This window comes from Malania oleifera, chromosome 1, assembly GCF_029873635.1.
Source record: "Malania oleifera isolate guangnan ecotype guangnan chromosome 1, ASM2987363v1, whole genome shotgun sequence".
In the NCBI taxonomy this organism is placed as follows: domain Eukaryota; kingdom Viridiplantae; phylum Streptophyta; class Magnoliopsida; order Santalales; family Ximeniaceae; genus Malania; species Malania oleifera.
In genome coordinates, this window is record NC_080417.1 from 114,066,876 (window position 1) to 114,083,240 (window position 16,365).

General features: G+C 36.5%; 1 protein-coding gene across 1 annotated transcript in view; it reads right to left on the reverse strand.

Moving 5' to 3' along the window:
* Positions 1 to 946: 946 nt before the first annotated feature.
* Positions 947 to 16,365, reverse strand: part of LOC131162588 (ubiquitin carboxyl-terminal hydrolase 8-like) — a 52,269-nt gene continuing 36,850 nt past the window's right edge. Inside the window, exons 10-14 of the mRNA XM_058119204.1 lie at positions 12,034 to 12,182; positions 10,696 to 11,253; positions 9,938 to 10,211; positions 2,048 to 2,174; positions 947 to 1,678 (exon numbers count right to left, since the gene is read on the reverse strand). Of these exons, the coding sequence (XP_057975187.1) occupies positions 2,058 to 2,174; positions 9,938 to 10,211; positions 10,696 to 11,253; positions 12,034 to 12,182 (1,098 nt within the window). The 3' untranslated portion in view covers positions 947 to 1,678; positions 2,048 to 2,057. The remainder of the gene's footprint in view (positions 1,679 to 2,047; positions 2,175 to 9,937; positions 10,212 to 10,695; positions 11,254 to 12,033; positions 12,183 to 16,365) is intronic.

The window sequence follows — 16,365 nt, forward strand, 5'->3', positions numbered from 1 at the left end:
GAAAACATTTTAAAAAAATGCAAAAATGAAAAATACTCGTGCTTTTACGAATTATTAAGATAAAATAACTCATTTTACTTTGACATAATTGTATCATTATTAGAACTTTATCTTACTCATAGAAGCATATAATATAAAACAATAATAATACATTGGACAGCCAAAAATAATTAAATGACAATATCATATCCATTTGTTCATGTATCCATATTTGAGATGAATTTGGAAAGAATTTCAGTCAAAAATGGTGATACTCCTAATGCAATGAATTTCTACCAACCTTGGATCACAAAATTCATCCCATCTACTACTATAACTAACTAATATGTTTACGGACTACCAAATCTGTACCTCTAAAACTGGATTACCGCTAAATATGGTACCATCCAAAATTCATTTATTTTAAAGTTTTATATACACTACTCGTCCACAACCTAACAATTTAAATTTTAAATAAAATAATAATCTAACATGATATCGGAACTAGTTATTACGACACCATGAGTTCTAGTCTCATTGCTCATATTCATTACATTGTGTTTTAAAAAATTATTGAACTCCCTATTATGAGTTTTTAGGCTACATATAAGTTTGATAAACATTGTTGACCGAACAGCCTCAGCTTTTAAGTAAAAGGGGTAACCTAACAATTTACATCCCTACAGCTCCTCTTAAAGCATGACATACAAACTCAACCTCTAAAGTGACAGAGGGGAGAGAAAAAAATTGACGCCAGCTAAGCACAGTGCACACTTCCAACATTTAACAGTAGAAAAGAAAATCGTATCAAATTAACAGGAAAACCACGATTGCGTGAGGGGGGGGGGGAGGGGGAGCTGTTTCTGGTTAATCATTTGTTGTAGCATTCTGCAACTATCAAGCAGTATCTCATAGTAGTTGCAGAGTCACCTTGTTCGAGGAAGAAGAGTTCGAGACCGAAAGAAAGTGAACACAAAAATGCATTTTTTATTAACAAAATTTTGAAAGAATTCTTTCCTATAAATACAATTCCTAGAAATGTGGCGGAGGAAAAAACAAGAATAGATGAACAAAATAAAACTTGGCCCAAATGACACTTTCCAACATTGTCACCAATGAAGAGGGAAAGGGGAGAAAGGAAAGCACTTTCCTGTGTTACAAGGATCCCAGCCCTTCCCTTTCCCTTCCACTTTCTTCCTTTCCATCCCTTCTTTTCCCACTTATTACATCCTTATACATCTACATGCAACAAAATCAAACCTAGCTCAAATGAAAGCTGAAAATTAAACCTACTCACCTTTCAGAAGCCACGTTGAGAACAAAGTACAAAGATCAAGTAATAAAACCATCTCAATAACTTCAATGTACAACTGATGTACTAACAACAAAGCAGGTGCCATTCCAGATGGAGTACCCAATTGAAGCAACTCCACTTGGCTTCCATTATATGCACCCAAGAAAGCTGCATGGCCTCCCTGCCTACTTCATTCTAGTATACAGCTTTATGCGTGTCAGCTGGCATTTGTTCTGCAGGAGCTTCCTGTCTGGGACAGCATTGATTCTTTCAGTAGCTACTTCAAATACAACCTTTTTCTGCTTCCGCTGTCACTATATGTACAATTCCGTGCTTCCAATTTCCAACAACTTGAAATACTTCAGCAATTTCAGTATTTGAGCAAAATGAGACACATCAATATACCTGGTCAACCAAGAAAAAGCATACGCATTACATAGGTAACTCTACAAATATTCATCCAAGGGCAAAGCAGACCCCTTCTCAGGAGAACAAGCAACTAATGAACATTTCACGTTTCTTCTCCAGAAAAAATATAACATATGCATAATAAATATAAACTAGTTTTTTTGCTTTTAAGTAAAAATATCTTCATTGGCAATGTGGCATCCTTTTAAGATAAATAGATCAACTTTCTGTTTCTTTCAATCTTGGGTCATATTAACCCCAAGGCTGAAGGATGCCATTTATTTTAGATTTTAGCAATAGCCAAGAATGGTCTTCATTAAAGTCGAGCATACTTGTCCTACTTTACAATTGTAGAGAAAACCATACCAATACCACATCATGCATCTGGAACTCTCGTGTAGAAAAGAACATAGGCAGCTGATGTCTTTATGATGTCCTCACCGACTGGAGAAACTGCACTGTCATCAAACTCATGCCACTGGCCAAGTCCATCCTACACGAGAACCAGAGAAAAAGATTGACACCCATATTAAACACGAGTCCAAACTCCAGTCCAAAAACATGGACATTTAAAACATTAAAAATAGAAACAAAAACATAGAACAAAGAACAGAATAGAAATAAAAAATAAAATATAAAAGAATTGCCACTAACCCAAACAATACACATAAAATTAGCAATTCACATTCATTATCATGCAATCTTAAGGAATAGAAGCCAAGCACAACATCAGTGACTTCTTTCTTGGGAAGGAAATAATTTAAGCTACTCCCTTGGCAATACATGCAAATAAGTCGCAGCCCATAGAAATGGCATTGATTACTCCTATGAAATAATCCAAAAGGCATACTAATGTGTAGGAGATTGTACATTCAAAAAAAATTGAGAAAAAAAAATTAGAATAGAAGAAAACAGTAATAATAATAATAATAATAACAACAACATAAATTTTAAGAAGCCATTATATGAATTAATGGTTTTGCAGGATATTTCCTTTTTTGTGTTTAGGAGCAGTGGATTTGTATGGATTTGGATAAAAATTTAGTATAATTCTATACAACATTTTATCCAAATCCATACAAATTAAGATCCAAGGTCCAAAATCTAAGCTCCAAAACATAGGATAAGCCTACTAAAAAGAATCATAATCAAATGGATTTTGACATTATATTCTGCTTGAGATTTTCATCTTGAAAGTGATGCTCTAGAAGGCATTGTATTTGAAATCAAGCATTTTAAATTATTTTGGAAGTCCTTTTTGGTGGCTCTCAAAATTCCAAAAGCAACAAGCTCTGAAAAAAAAAAAAATTTCCTTTTTTTTCCCAAACAGCCAAGAGACCAACTATGGCACATGGATACTCAAATATATTACACTAACCACACAATATAGAGTTTTAGCATTAGATATATGAATTAAAAAAGGGAAGAGAAAGGATAAAATAAATCAATGAAAGAGAACTAGGTAGCGGAACCTTAAAGGAGAAAATATAATAAAATTTAAAGATAAAATGATCAAAGATGGTGACTAGACTATAGAAGATGATGTAGACAAAAACACTCTTTGGAGTAGAATAGCTAACTCTATTAAAAAGATACTAAAAGAGATTTTGGGTAAATCAAGAGGAAGATTTTCAAATAGCAAAGAAAGTTTATGGTAGGATCAGGATGTCCAAAATCCATAAAGATAAAAAGAATTTGGTATAAAACATGGCAAAAATGCATAAACATAGATAATTTTGAAAAGTATAAAGAGGCGAGAAAAGATGCAAAAAAAGGTTGTTCGTGAAGTTGAAAATAGATCATTCAATAATTTGTATGCTAGATTTAAAAAAAAAAGGGGGGAAAAAGAGATATTTAAACTTGCTAGAGCTAGGGAAAGAAAGAGTAGGACTACGGTAATGTAAAATGTATAAAGAGTGAGGACGATATTGTCTTGATAAGGAAGAAGACATAAAAAGAAAGATGGTGAAGTTATTATAGTAAGTTATTTAATGAAAACCAAGTAGAAGGCTTAAACTTTAGAATTGACAAATGATGAGAAGAATAAAAATATGAAATTTCACAAGATCAGAGTTAACAAGGTTTGCACTAAAAAAATGAAAAATGGAATAGCTATAGGACAAGATAACATCCTAATTAAAGTTTGGAAATGATTAAGTGATAACAGAATTATATAATTAACTAATTCATTTAGCATAATTATATAAAAAAAAAATAGGAAAATGTAAGGCAAATAAAAAAAAAAAAAGGAGCATTGCAATACCTATATACAAAAATAAAGAAGATATTCAAAATTGTAATAACTATCGTGGAATTAAACTTATGATTCATACAATGAAACTTTGAGAAAAGGTAGTTGAACAAAATTAAGGCCAAAAACGAAGGTCTCAGAAAATCAATTTGGTTTTATGTCTGGGAGATTTACTACAGAAGTTATATATCTTTTAAGAAGATTAATGGAAAAGTTTAGGGAAAAGAATAGGGAATTATATATGGTATTTATTGACTAAGAGAAAATGTATGATAGAGTACCTAGGGAAATTCTATGGTGGGTTTTAATAAAAAAAATGTGTATGTAGTAGGTATATTGATGTTATTATGTATGATGGAGTAACAACTAGTGTTAGGATTATAAGTGGAGAGACTAGAGAATTTCCAATCACAATACATGTACATCAAGGATCTACTTTAAGCCCCTATATTTTTGCTTTAATGATGGATGAACAGACTAGAAGTATCCAAAATGACATTCCATGGTGTATGTTGTTTGCAGATGATATTGTCTTGATTGATAAAACTAAGGGTGTAGTAGAGTCTAAGTTAGAATTATGGAGAGAAGCTTTAGAATCTAGAGGCTTTAAGACAAGTAGAAATAAGATAGAATATATGAAATATAATTTCAATAATAGCAAGAGGAATATTAGAGACAAAGTTAAACTTGGTCATGAAGAAATCAATAGCACTAATAGATTTCAATACCTTGGATCTATTACGCAAGCTGAGGGATAAATTGAACAAGATGTAATCCATGAAGTTAAAGTAGGATGAGTAAAATGGAAAAGTGCTTCAAGTGTGTTTGAGATCATAGAATACCCTTAAAATTAAAGGGAAAATTTTATAAGACAACTGTAAGACCAGCTATGCTACCTGGATCAGAATGTTGGACGACTAAGAAATAGCATATCCAAAAGGTAAAAGTTACTGAGATGAAAACGATTAGATGGATGAGTGGTGTAATGTAAAATAATAAATTAGGAAATGAGCATATTCATGGTAAGTTAGGCATAGCTCCCATAGAAGATAAGATAAGGGAGGGACCAATCCGATGGTTTGGACACCTGCAACGTAAGTCACATAGTGAACTAGTGAGAAGAATGAGTTAGTTACTATAAGGGGCAGCAGAAGGGATAGAGATAGACCTAAAACAACTTGGAATGAGATAGTAAGGATTTAATAGCCCTAAATTTGTCGAAAGAAATTATCCATAATTGCATAAATTGGCAGAAAAGGATTCATGTTACTGACCCCACCTAATCGGACTTAAGGCTTAGTCTGTTATTGTTGTTGCTACTGTTGTATTGTTGCCCATTTGCACCGACACATTTGTTCTAAAAATGGATAGAGCATGCATATTGAACTATTCTAGTAATTTGGAAAAAAAAAAAACATTTTACGTAAAAACTTATTTAGAAAATGAAGTCAAATTATGTTATTTGAACTATTCATGCCCATGTGTCCACTGATTTAAAGCTCTTAGATGACAAATGCTTAAACATATATCCACGTCAACACCCATGCCCAAGTGTCACGGTCCGCCTTTTTCACACCGTTGTGAAGGGCCGTGCGACGCTAGCTAAAGCAATCTTGCTTAACTAGCCAGCCTATTGTTTACCAACATTCATCCACGAAGCACTTTCATTAACATTCAATCAGATAGCAGCGGAAATAATAATCAATTCATGAAAGCCGTGGCAACCAAGCAGTAAATATTGAAGCAAACGTAATTCATTAACAAATCCTCCGTTGACATGTTGTACTTAGCGAGGGAGGCAAGTAGGCTAAGCACGTTGACAATTGCTAGTGAGTTTTACAATGACTGATGAACACTCACCCTCCCCTAAAGAGCTTTCTAAGCCATTCTCACTCTGGCACTAGGAAACATCAAAGTGACCGAGGAGTCATACTGCCTTATTTGGCTTACAATGAAATAAATACTAGAAAATAACCCTACACTAGTATTTACATGATGGAAACCCATCCCAAACACACGAGATAAGCGGTCATAGGCAAGCATAATGCCCTGAACAAGCTTAGCCCGTAACATTCTCCCCCACTTATGCGGTCGACGTCCTCGTAGACTTTTGGCAATAGGTACACTTCAACTTTGTCCACGAATGGCTTCAAATCTTCCGTAGAAATCCAGCTGATTTCTTTATCATCAAGGCACTTCCACTTCACTAGGAACTTCTGCCACTTCTTCCTTGAGGATAGGAACTTTCTATCTGCAAGGATCTCTTCAACATCATGTTTGTCAGGTTGCACTGTCTTCAACTCTGCGCTGTTTGGCTGACTTCTGCTCAAGTTGTTGGTGTTGGCATTGAATGGCTTAAGGCAATTGACATGAAATTGCGGTCTTGTCTCCTGTTCTGCCCACTTCTTCATCTGCTTAGAAGCTTTCTCCAGATAGGCTTGGGCAAAGTCTGCATTCTGTCTCCCTTCACTGGTGAAGATGTACGCCCTAGGACTCTTTTGTCTGTACGGCTCGCCCACTGTGTGAGGTAACAGTGGCAACTGACCTGTAACAAGCTCAAAAGGGCTCTTGTTGGTTGTTGAGCGCCTTTGGGCGTTGCCACAGAACGGAGCCACATCAAGTAGTTGCACGCCATTCTTCTGGTTGTCATTGACACAATGGCACAAGTACTCATCTAGTAGCTCTCTGAATCTCTTCATCTGTTCGTCTATCTGTCGATAATAACTCGAAAAGATGTCAAGGCGTGACCTAAATATCCTGAAAAACTCTGTTAAGAAGTTGTCAGTGAACATTAAATCTTGGTCACAAATAATAACTTGGGGAACACCCCAATATCTCACAATAGTCACAAGGAACAATTGTGTCGTCCCCTCTGCCAAACAGTACTTTGGGGCGGCCATGAAAGTACCATACTTCTTCTACTCCCCCTTGTCTTGTTGGCAAGTGAGACAAGTTTTGGTATAATCAACCACATCATCCCGCGTGTGCGGCCAATAATACCTCCCCAGTAGTCCTGTCATTGGAGTCATTCTCCGCGAATACCCCTTAACGAACTTCCTGTAGAAACTAGTAAGGCCAAGAAAGGAACGCAACTCCTTCACTGTCGTGGGGATCTTCCGTTCTTGAATCATCCTTACGTTCTCCATAACCCTCCGGATACGACCTTGTTCAACGACTTGACCAAGGAATTTGTTGCTCCACCGAGCGAAAGAGAAATTCTCCTTCTTCACATCCAGACTGTTTCCCTTCAGCCTGTCGAACACCTTCCGTAGATGCTCTTCATGTTTCCTCTGAAACGACACCGATGCTCCCAATGGTGTTTTGGAAGGGTGAACACATCCCGCTTCCACTTCATCAAGCTGTTTCCCCAACTCTACTATCTCTCTAAGCGCAATCCAACATGGCCTTTTAGCAGGTGGTTTCACTCCTGATAACAACTCGATCTCTTGCTCCACAGTCCGTCGTGAAGGCAAATTGTGAGGCAGCTTATCCGGCAACACCTCCTTATCCTCATCCAACACCGCTTGGATGGTCGTAGGCTCCAGCTCTTGGCCTACTTCTTTGTCTACCACCACCGTGGCTAGACGTGTCTGCTCACCCTGACCCAATCCTTCATTGAGTTGTATGGCTGAAAGGGACTTCCCGTCGTCTCCCTTCGTTGCAACGACTTGCACCATGCACGAGTGATCTCCCATCAGACACAGGGAACCAGCCGAAGGCATCAGCACTGCCCTCGTCCCCATTAAGAACTCCATTCCTAGAATGACTGGATAGTCATCCAATGGCACCGCTGTGAAATTCGCATGACCTTCCCACTGTCCAAGCTTTATAGCCACTTGCTTGGCTACTCCCAGAGTAGGCTAGGCTACAGAGTTAACTGCTTTCACGCGTCCTGTATCCTTCTCTAAGGATAAGTTGAGTCTTCCTGCTTCCAACTGCGAAACAAAATTATGAGTAGCTCCCGTCTCCACCATAGCACGAGTACTCTTCCCATTTATCCTCAAGTCCACAAACATTAACCCTTTTGCTCGTGTAACTTTCGGTGTTTTTGCCTGCTTTTCCAATGCGTTCACTAACCGCACTGAACCCACCCTCGGGGCATCATCCTCTTCCCCATCGTCTCCCACTTCCTGTTCTACAATGGAAGCCTGTAAGGCATTAAGTGATGCTTTGTGAGGGCACTCAAAAACTCTATGAGGACCTCGACACAAGAAACACTCAATTTTACTCTTCCCCTTTCCATTGGGTGTGTTGAACCCTTGAGACGACGAAGCTTCCTGTGAGGTTGATGATTTAGAGTCGGCTCCCCCACTCTTGGGTTTGCCATTCTTGAAAGACATTCCACTGTTTCCCTCTCTGCCAAATCGTTTGGACGAAGTGGTCTCATCACCAGCGTAGTCTGTCAAACGCTCTGCAGCCGCTTGTGCAGTTGACAAGTCTTGAACCCTTTGCCTATGAAGTTCAGTTCTTGCCCACGGTTTCATCCCCTCAAGAAAATAGAACAACTTGTCCTTCTCCGACATATCCCGAATATCCAACATTAAAGCAGAAAATTGTTTCACATATTCACTGATTGACCCCGTATGCTTGAGATCTCTCAGTTTTCTCCTTACATTATACTCAACGTTCTCAGGAAAGAATTGGGCCTTGAGCTCTCTCCTCAAGTCTGCCCAACTATCAATCACACAGTTTCCATTTTCAATTTCTCTGTACTTGGTACGCCACCACAATTTGGCATCACCAACCAAGTACATGGTCGCAGTATCCACCTTTGCCTGTTCTGAGGCCATCCTCACAATGCGAAAGTACTGCTCCACATCAAACAAGAAGTTCTCTAACTCCTTGACATCTCAGGCACCCCCATACGTCCTGGGTTCTGGCACCTTGGTTTTGCTAACTCCCGGAGTGTTGGAGTTCCCCATAGCAAGAACCATCACATTTACCTTTGCATCCAGATCTGCCATCCGGGCTTGCAAAGTTTCCACAGTGTGGCGAAAGTCCTCTGACATGTCGCCTATCAAACCTGCTTGATGTTTTTGTGATCCCCTCACTTCATCAACAAGTTCTCTCATCTGGGCCACCTCCGCGGCCATAGTATTGGTTGTTTCCTCAACCTGTGCTTCCAGCACGCTAATCCTCTCAACAGTGTTTGGTGCCATGGTCGCTTACCAAAGCTTCCCAAATCCAACAACGAAGGCAATCGAATTCACGTAGCAACTCAACCTTGGGCTCTCACCAAGTGTCACCGACTTGGCTCTGATACCAAATGTCACGGTCCGCCTTTTTCACACCGTTGTGAAGGGTCGTGCGGCGCTAGCTAAAGCACTCTTGCTTAACTAGCCAGCCTATTGTTTACCAACATTCATCCACGAAGCACTTTCATTAACATTCAATCAGATAGTAGCGGAAATAAAAATCAATTCATGAAAGCCGTGGCAACCAAGCAGTAAATATTGAAGCAAACGTAATTCATTAACAAATCCTCCGTTGACATGTTGTACTTAGGGAGGGAGGCAAGTAAGCTAAGCACGTTGACAATTGCTACTGAGTTTTACAATGACTGATGAACACTCACCCTCCCCTAAAGAGCTTTCTAGGACATTCTCACTCTGGCACTAGGAAACATCAAAGTGACCGAGGAGTCATACTGCCTTATTTGGCTTACAATGAAATAAATACTAGAAAATAACCCTACACTAGTATTTACATTATGGAAATTCATCCCAAACACACGAGATAAGCGGTCATAGGCAAGCATAATTACCTGAACAAGCTTAGCCCGTGGTCATGTAACGTAAGTCAAATTTCATATCAAACTACAACCCTTCTTCCATAACACACAACATTAAACTTGCTCTTCACTTATAATCAAAATTTGAACTCAATAGACAAAGCACTATGTCCTAACAAAGGAAGCTCTCTATAGTCGTACTTTCAGGATTTTGAATAATTGAAATAGCAATAAACTATACACTAAATCCAAAAGTAAAAGAAACACTACTTACACAAACAAATGCAGTATAATGACCACCACCCATGCCTCCATAATGATTGATGATTGCATATAATGAGTAATGATCAGACAGTTGGCCACTTTTGTGAGCAATGTAAGTCGAGAGGTCAAGATCATCAATAGGGAAGTCAATAAATGTTTCCATCTTGTTCTTATAAAAATGCGAATATGAAAACCGCTTTAAATGAATAATCAGTATCTCTGGCAATCTCCAAAGATCTAACTTTTTGCTGGCTTGCTGGTGTTGCTTGCACATGGGGCAGTACCTAGCATTAGATGAGATCACAACAATTGACATTAGAAAGGCAAAGAGACAATGGCCATAATTCCAAGTGAAATAACAGAATACAAACTTGATTGCTTAATAGGAACTCTCTTTTTCCCCCACTTTTTTGTTCTCCTAATAAAGTATTTCACAAGAAAAGAGACAAACAATAGTATAGAAAAGGCCTATAGAAAGAATAAAAACCAAAAAATTACAAGACTAGAATAACTGAACATATAAACCAAAAAAAAAAAAGCAATAAAATACATGCTACACTCTAGCCTAAAAGGAAATGTTTCCTAACTCCATTGAACAAAATAAATAGAAATCAAACCAATCCTGCTATACTAAATTAAACCATTATGACCAAAAACTCTACGCCCATTACTACAGCTCCCTTATTGTGTCCTGAATGAAAATTTGACAAAAAACTGGCATGTTACAATTAAATTAAATAATAGAACTAAGATTGAGTATAAACTAACCACATGTCTTCTGGTCCCAAAGGCTCCTCCTTCAAGAAGGCTTCAAGGCATTTGTATAACGGAACTGTTTCTTGAGGCCTTTTCGTAAACAACCCAGGATTGAATATCTCTGGCAAAGAGCTCAGAAGCCTAGTATCATACCGTTCAATCATTTTATCCGGCCAACAAACACACACATTCAACATCCTGGAAAATCCTGAGACCACCACTGGCTCATTCATCTTTATCCTTGCACCCTGGATGTATGCTTTCTCATCTGTCAAGTAAAACTGGAAATCAGAATCCAAGTGTGAGCTACCCCCAGTCTCACTATCTGATTCTGAATCAACATCTGAAACAGCAGGACTGGTAGCATCCTCCATTTCAGCATCTTCATTACCACTATCTCCAGCATCATCATAATCAGTTAAATTATCTTCGTTAGGCATTAGAAATGGAACAAGTAATTTCAGAAACTGTTTGCGGATATAGGATCCTTTAGAAATATTAGACATTCTTGCCACAAGGGGAATTCCAAAAATCTTCCTGCATAACTTTGTCCTCCCATACAATGAATTCCTGATCAAAAACCCAGCATCAAAATATCAATCATGACAATCAATAAAAAGAATGAATTTTAAAAGAATTCCAAATTCAAAGCTCATAAAAAACACACAACTATAATCAAAAAGTTCAATAACAAGCATATGTTTCATGTTTTCTTCTTTTACTTGAAACGTAAGGTTTAAAACACTGCAGGTAACACAAGTTGCATCTTCAGACATAAACAGCTAACCACAAGATAAACACCTAATAGCAAGGCAACCAGAATGAATATCACAAATGTGAAACATCAGAAATAGTAGCAGGAAGCTAAGTCCAAGAACATTAATAGGAATGATAGAACACAAGCATGGTTACCAGAATAAGGAGCAGAAACAGGAAGAAATACCAGAATAGGGGCAGGAAGCCAAGTCCAAGAACATTAATTGGGAAAATGATGATGGGAAATGAACCGGTATTGAATATAACATGTTACTCAAAACCCCAAATTGGTAAGTCTCGCCAAACAAGCAGGAAGAGCTAGAAAAATTACATAGAATGAAAGAGAAACTCAAAAGTCCTCGTGCTGTTAAATGTAGCCAAACGAGTTGGAACACAAAATGATGGATAATGATGCACCTTTTTTGGAATAGAGATCCAAGATCAAGATCCACTTAAGCTCGGAAGGTGAACAGTGGCGCTTGGAAAAAAAAAATAAAAAACATGTATATGTTTCCCTCTATGAGAAGTAAAATCAATCAAATTAATCAAGTAGAAAGAACATATATAATTGAATATGGGTTAAGTTGGACTTACTTTTCCACCTGTGCATGCATGAACACAACTAAGTGGGGCGCCTCGCTATCTTTGGGTAATCGATACGCAACAAGCTGATCATCATCTCTAATCAAGGATAACAAATCAGTTGGCTCTTCCAGTAAACGAAGAATGCGATTGTTGTAGATCTACAAACCACTCCAAAAGTTCAGAGCACAAAATTGAATTACATGTGAGCTTGTGCTTGCCATAAACATTCAGTCCAAGTAAACAGATCTCTCACCAAAAAATAAAATAAAATAAAATAAATAAATAAATAGCTTAATTTGCCTACGAGTCTTACAAATCAATGGCTCAAAATCCAGCAGTAAAACATGTAAGAATATATAGGAAAAAACAGGTAACTAGACACTTCTAGACCATATAAATGACATGTTACATAGATGACAAAAACAATAGTTTCATTAAACCCCAGTACTCCTACATTCCATTCTTTCACTTCACCAAGCTAAACACAGGTCTGGCTACTAAAGGGGATTCATCTCCAAGTCCAACTTCATCTTGTGGCCAATTGCCTTCCTGGAGGCAATTTTTGGAACAAAAACGTTCAAATCTGAAAAATACAAGATAAGATGTTTACCATAACCTAATGTAACTTATACTTACATCCCAAATTTAATAAATACAGGAACTTCTAGTAACTAGTAAGATCAGTAATATTATGGTTTTAAAGGGACAATTATGCCCACTGCTATCCTTCTGGAGGAGTTAAATGGTTCTTTGTAAAGACGGCGTGGCTATAACTGATGAGGGAAGCAGCCGTGATAAAGCAAGGGGTGGCAAGGTTTATTCTCATCAGAGAGCAGTGCAGGCAAGTGTTACTGTTCAAAAGGGGGATACAGATGAAAAGTTTAGTATGGGAAAGGAGAAAAACAACAGGGAGATATGCCGGATGATGAGAGTGATGTAGCCAATGAGTTTGCCTGTGATGATGGATTGTTATTGGAGGAGTTTTTAAAACAATCAGGTATGTGTCTGACAACTGAATCTTCCAACTTACATGAGGATTCATGAACCCCACTCCGATGGAAGTTCAGAGGAGTGCCTAATTTTGGGGACAATGGACAGGCTAAGAGCAGCAATGTAAAGTTGGGATTTTCTCTATTTCTGTGGAGGAGATTAATGGTACAGATTTAAGAGCTCAACAATAAGATGGGTGTTCTGAAGGAAATGAAGTTCGACTGGATGGTGGCACAAGTATGGTGAAGAAAAATCTGGAGGAATTAGCAGACTGCAGTGCTCTGTGAATTACAATGGCAGGGGTTTAAAGAAGGATTTTTCTTTTTTAACTAGTTTCTTTTCTATTTTAAAGAATTTCTTGTCCTCTCTAAGGTTGTAATCTCTTTAGCTGTGCTTTCTTAATACATTTTTTTTCACTATTTTTTTAACACATCCCCCTCCTTAAGCCCAGGCTACAGAAATAAAAGCCAAAGAAAAATTCCCAAAGCCCTTTCAACTTAAGGATGAGTTGAACAAATTATCTTGGCATGGAAGTCAGCCTGGTAGACTGATTCCACTCCAACGTAGGAAGACAGCCTTGATTTTATTTATTTATAAAATATACTGTATACACAATTAAGAATAGTGTAATCATTATGTGGACAAAATATCACTTTAAAAGAAAGACAAATTATTCATAAAAAGAATTAAGTTCAACCAATAAGAATTACATTAGAAAGTTTACTTTAGATGCGTTGAGGTTTGAACACAAAAACCTTTAAGAACGAAGTCTATATTCATTGCTTACACCAATTTTTAAAATTCAGTTTCTATTTCAACTTCAGAAAATATCTAATTATCAACATTTGGCAATCTGTCAAAATATTGTTATACAAATAAAAGTAGTATATCTTGGTTTAAAGAAAATGAAAACAACATCATAAAAGTTAGATAAAAAACATATATCTTGAAAGAAATATAGTATAGGAAAAGCCTTTTGGCATCTCTTAAACTGTTGTCAAGTGAAATGTAAATAGCATTTAAAATAAAGAATGTATATCTTGAAAGAAATATATAATAGACAATAGATAAAGCTCTTTCACATCTTAGAAAACTATTGTGAAGTGCCTAATATCATTTAAATGTACAATAAACATGGCTTTTGAAAGATAAAAATAATGAATAAGAGGCTTTAGAAGTAGTCTCCAGAACAAATTGATCTTAAATTAAACAAAACTCACTAATTGGCCACTAAATAAACCAAAAGTGGCAGGTGTGAAGATTTTAGTTAACAAAATCAAAATTTATATAAATTTCAAATTACCGATGCATATAAGAATTATGTACGGAAACTATTGAGTTTTACTCACAAACCTTGTGGGCTATCTAGTTTGTAAATTGAACACTATTTCCATAATTTGTAAATCAAAAGCTCGACTCACAGCCAACCTAGTACAAAGAGTCAATATTATTTCTATGATTTTAAATGTTATACAGAGAATTAAATTTCATCTTAAAAATAAAAAACAGTTAAAATTTAATTATATTTAGTCTTTTAACATTTCAATTTAGATATAATTTTAGTATTATATATTATATAGCTTAGCAGAGGGTGGGCCTTGAATCAACTGTAAGGTCACGCCACTGTCACCAGTTGGTCACAGGCTTGAGTTCAAGGAAACAGTCTCTGTATAAAAGCAGGGGAAAAGGCTGCATACACTGCGATGACCCTCCTAACATCACAAAGTGGGGAGCCTTGTGGCTCGGGGACTTCCGTTTTATTATAAGTTTAGTTATTGCAAACTAATGTAGCCCTGTCAGTTTTATAAACGTGTTGCATCTGTATGTGTCGTATCAGTCTATAACACCGTCAATCTTTGAACCTCCTCGACATGCATATGATGCCTCATAACTATATTGAAAATTTCTAAAAATGCATTTTTAATGCCTGACATTTCTTCAGCTCTTCTCATGAACTCATGGATGCCACTTCAGCACTTATCGAGAACTCTTGGACACCCCAACGATTTTTTGAACATGTTTTAGGCATCTAATGAAGCGCTGTAATATTTAATTTACTTTTATTCATAAAACATCATAAATACAAAAGAACACTACAAGTTGTTCTTTTGAAAAAATTCAAATAAACCTGTTGACATTTTCAATGAAAGAACATGTATATTACAAATTTCTACAAAATAAAATAGAAAAATGAAGATTCATATGAATTTATTATGTTATTTAATATAAATTTTATATAGATATCAAAATGAAATGCTTGTCATACATAATATTTTTTAATTTAATATTACATTCACTTCTTGTGTCTTATATTTTGAGAATTTGCCATATCCCCATATCTGCAATGTTGTAAAAATTGTTACCTTGAACTGTGTTCATGCCGCATTTTGTAGTAGTAAATAAAATATAAATGCACATAAGGATTCATAATTCATAAACTTAGTGACAACAATGTACCATCAATTTATTTAAGAAGCATCTAAACACTACTAGAAATTATCTAAATATATTACTGATTATTCACGTGCTATCACGTCTAATGAACATGACATAGTTACTAGTGTGTGCGCAAGTATATAAAAACTACCATATATTTAGTACGTTTTTCAACACCCAGTCTCAATACAATATTTAGGGTTTAGGGTTTATGCAAAATATTGTACTCGTAAATGGCAATTTAGGACAAAATAAACCTTTCAAGCTAAACTTCTATTGATACCATCACTTTTTGTGATCACATTTGACTGTTACGAGATGCTGGCCTGGCAGAGATAAATAATAGGATCTCAGAGGAGGTAAAATCCATTATTATTTAAATGCCAAAGGAGAAATTATCAACCATAAGTCACATGGGTTAAGCATAATCATAGTAGTCAAAGGCGCAAGGATACTTGGATACGAGGAGCAAGGCAAAGGCGCGCGCCTCACAAAGGTGAGGCGCACAATTATTTAAATTGTGTACAATGCCTATTTGGTGGGTAATTGATATATGAACACATCAATAGTAATATTAGAATTTTAAATGCCAAAATATTCAGAAAAAATGTATAGTTTGTATACTGCATTCCCAAACAAATTACAAAAGAGAAGCTAAATTCAGTAAAAAAAATGTTATATATAAATTTGCATTAAACTACATAATTAATTACTTATAATATTATAAGAAGCAGCAGGCAGCAGAAGAACTGAAGAAGAAGAAGAAGAAGAAGATTACTAGTTTGATTTTCAAAGCAGTCTGATAACGAAAGGCTCGTGCTGGTTCGAAGGGTCAAAGACAAAGGGCTCCTGCTGGTTTCATGCTGCTTCAAAGGGTCGAAGACGAAGGGCTCCAGCTGGTTTCAAGATGGTTTG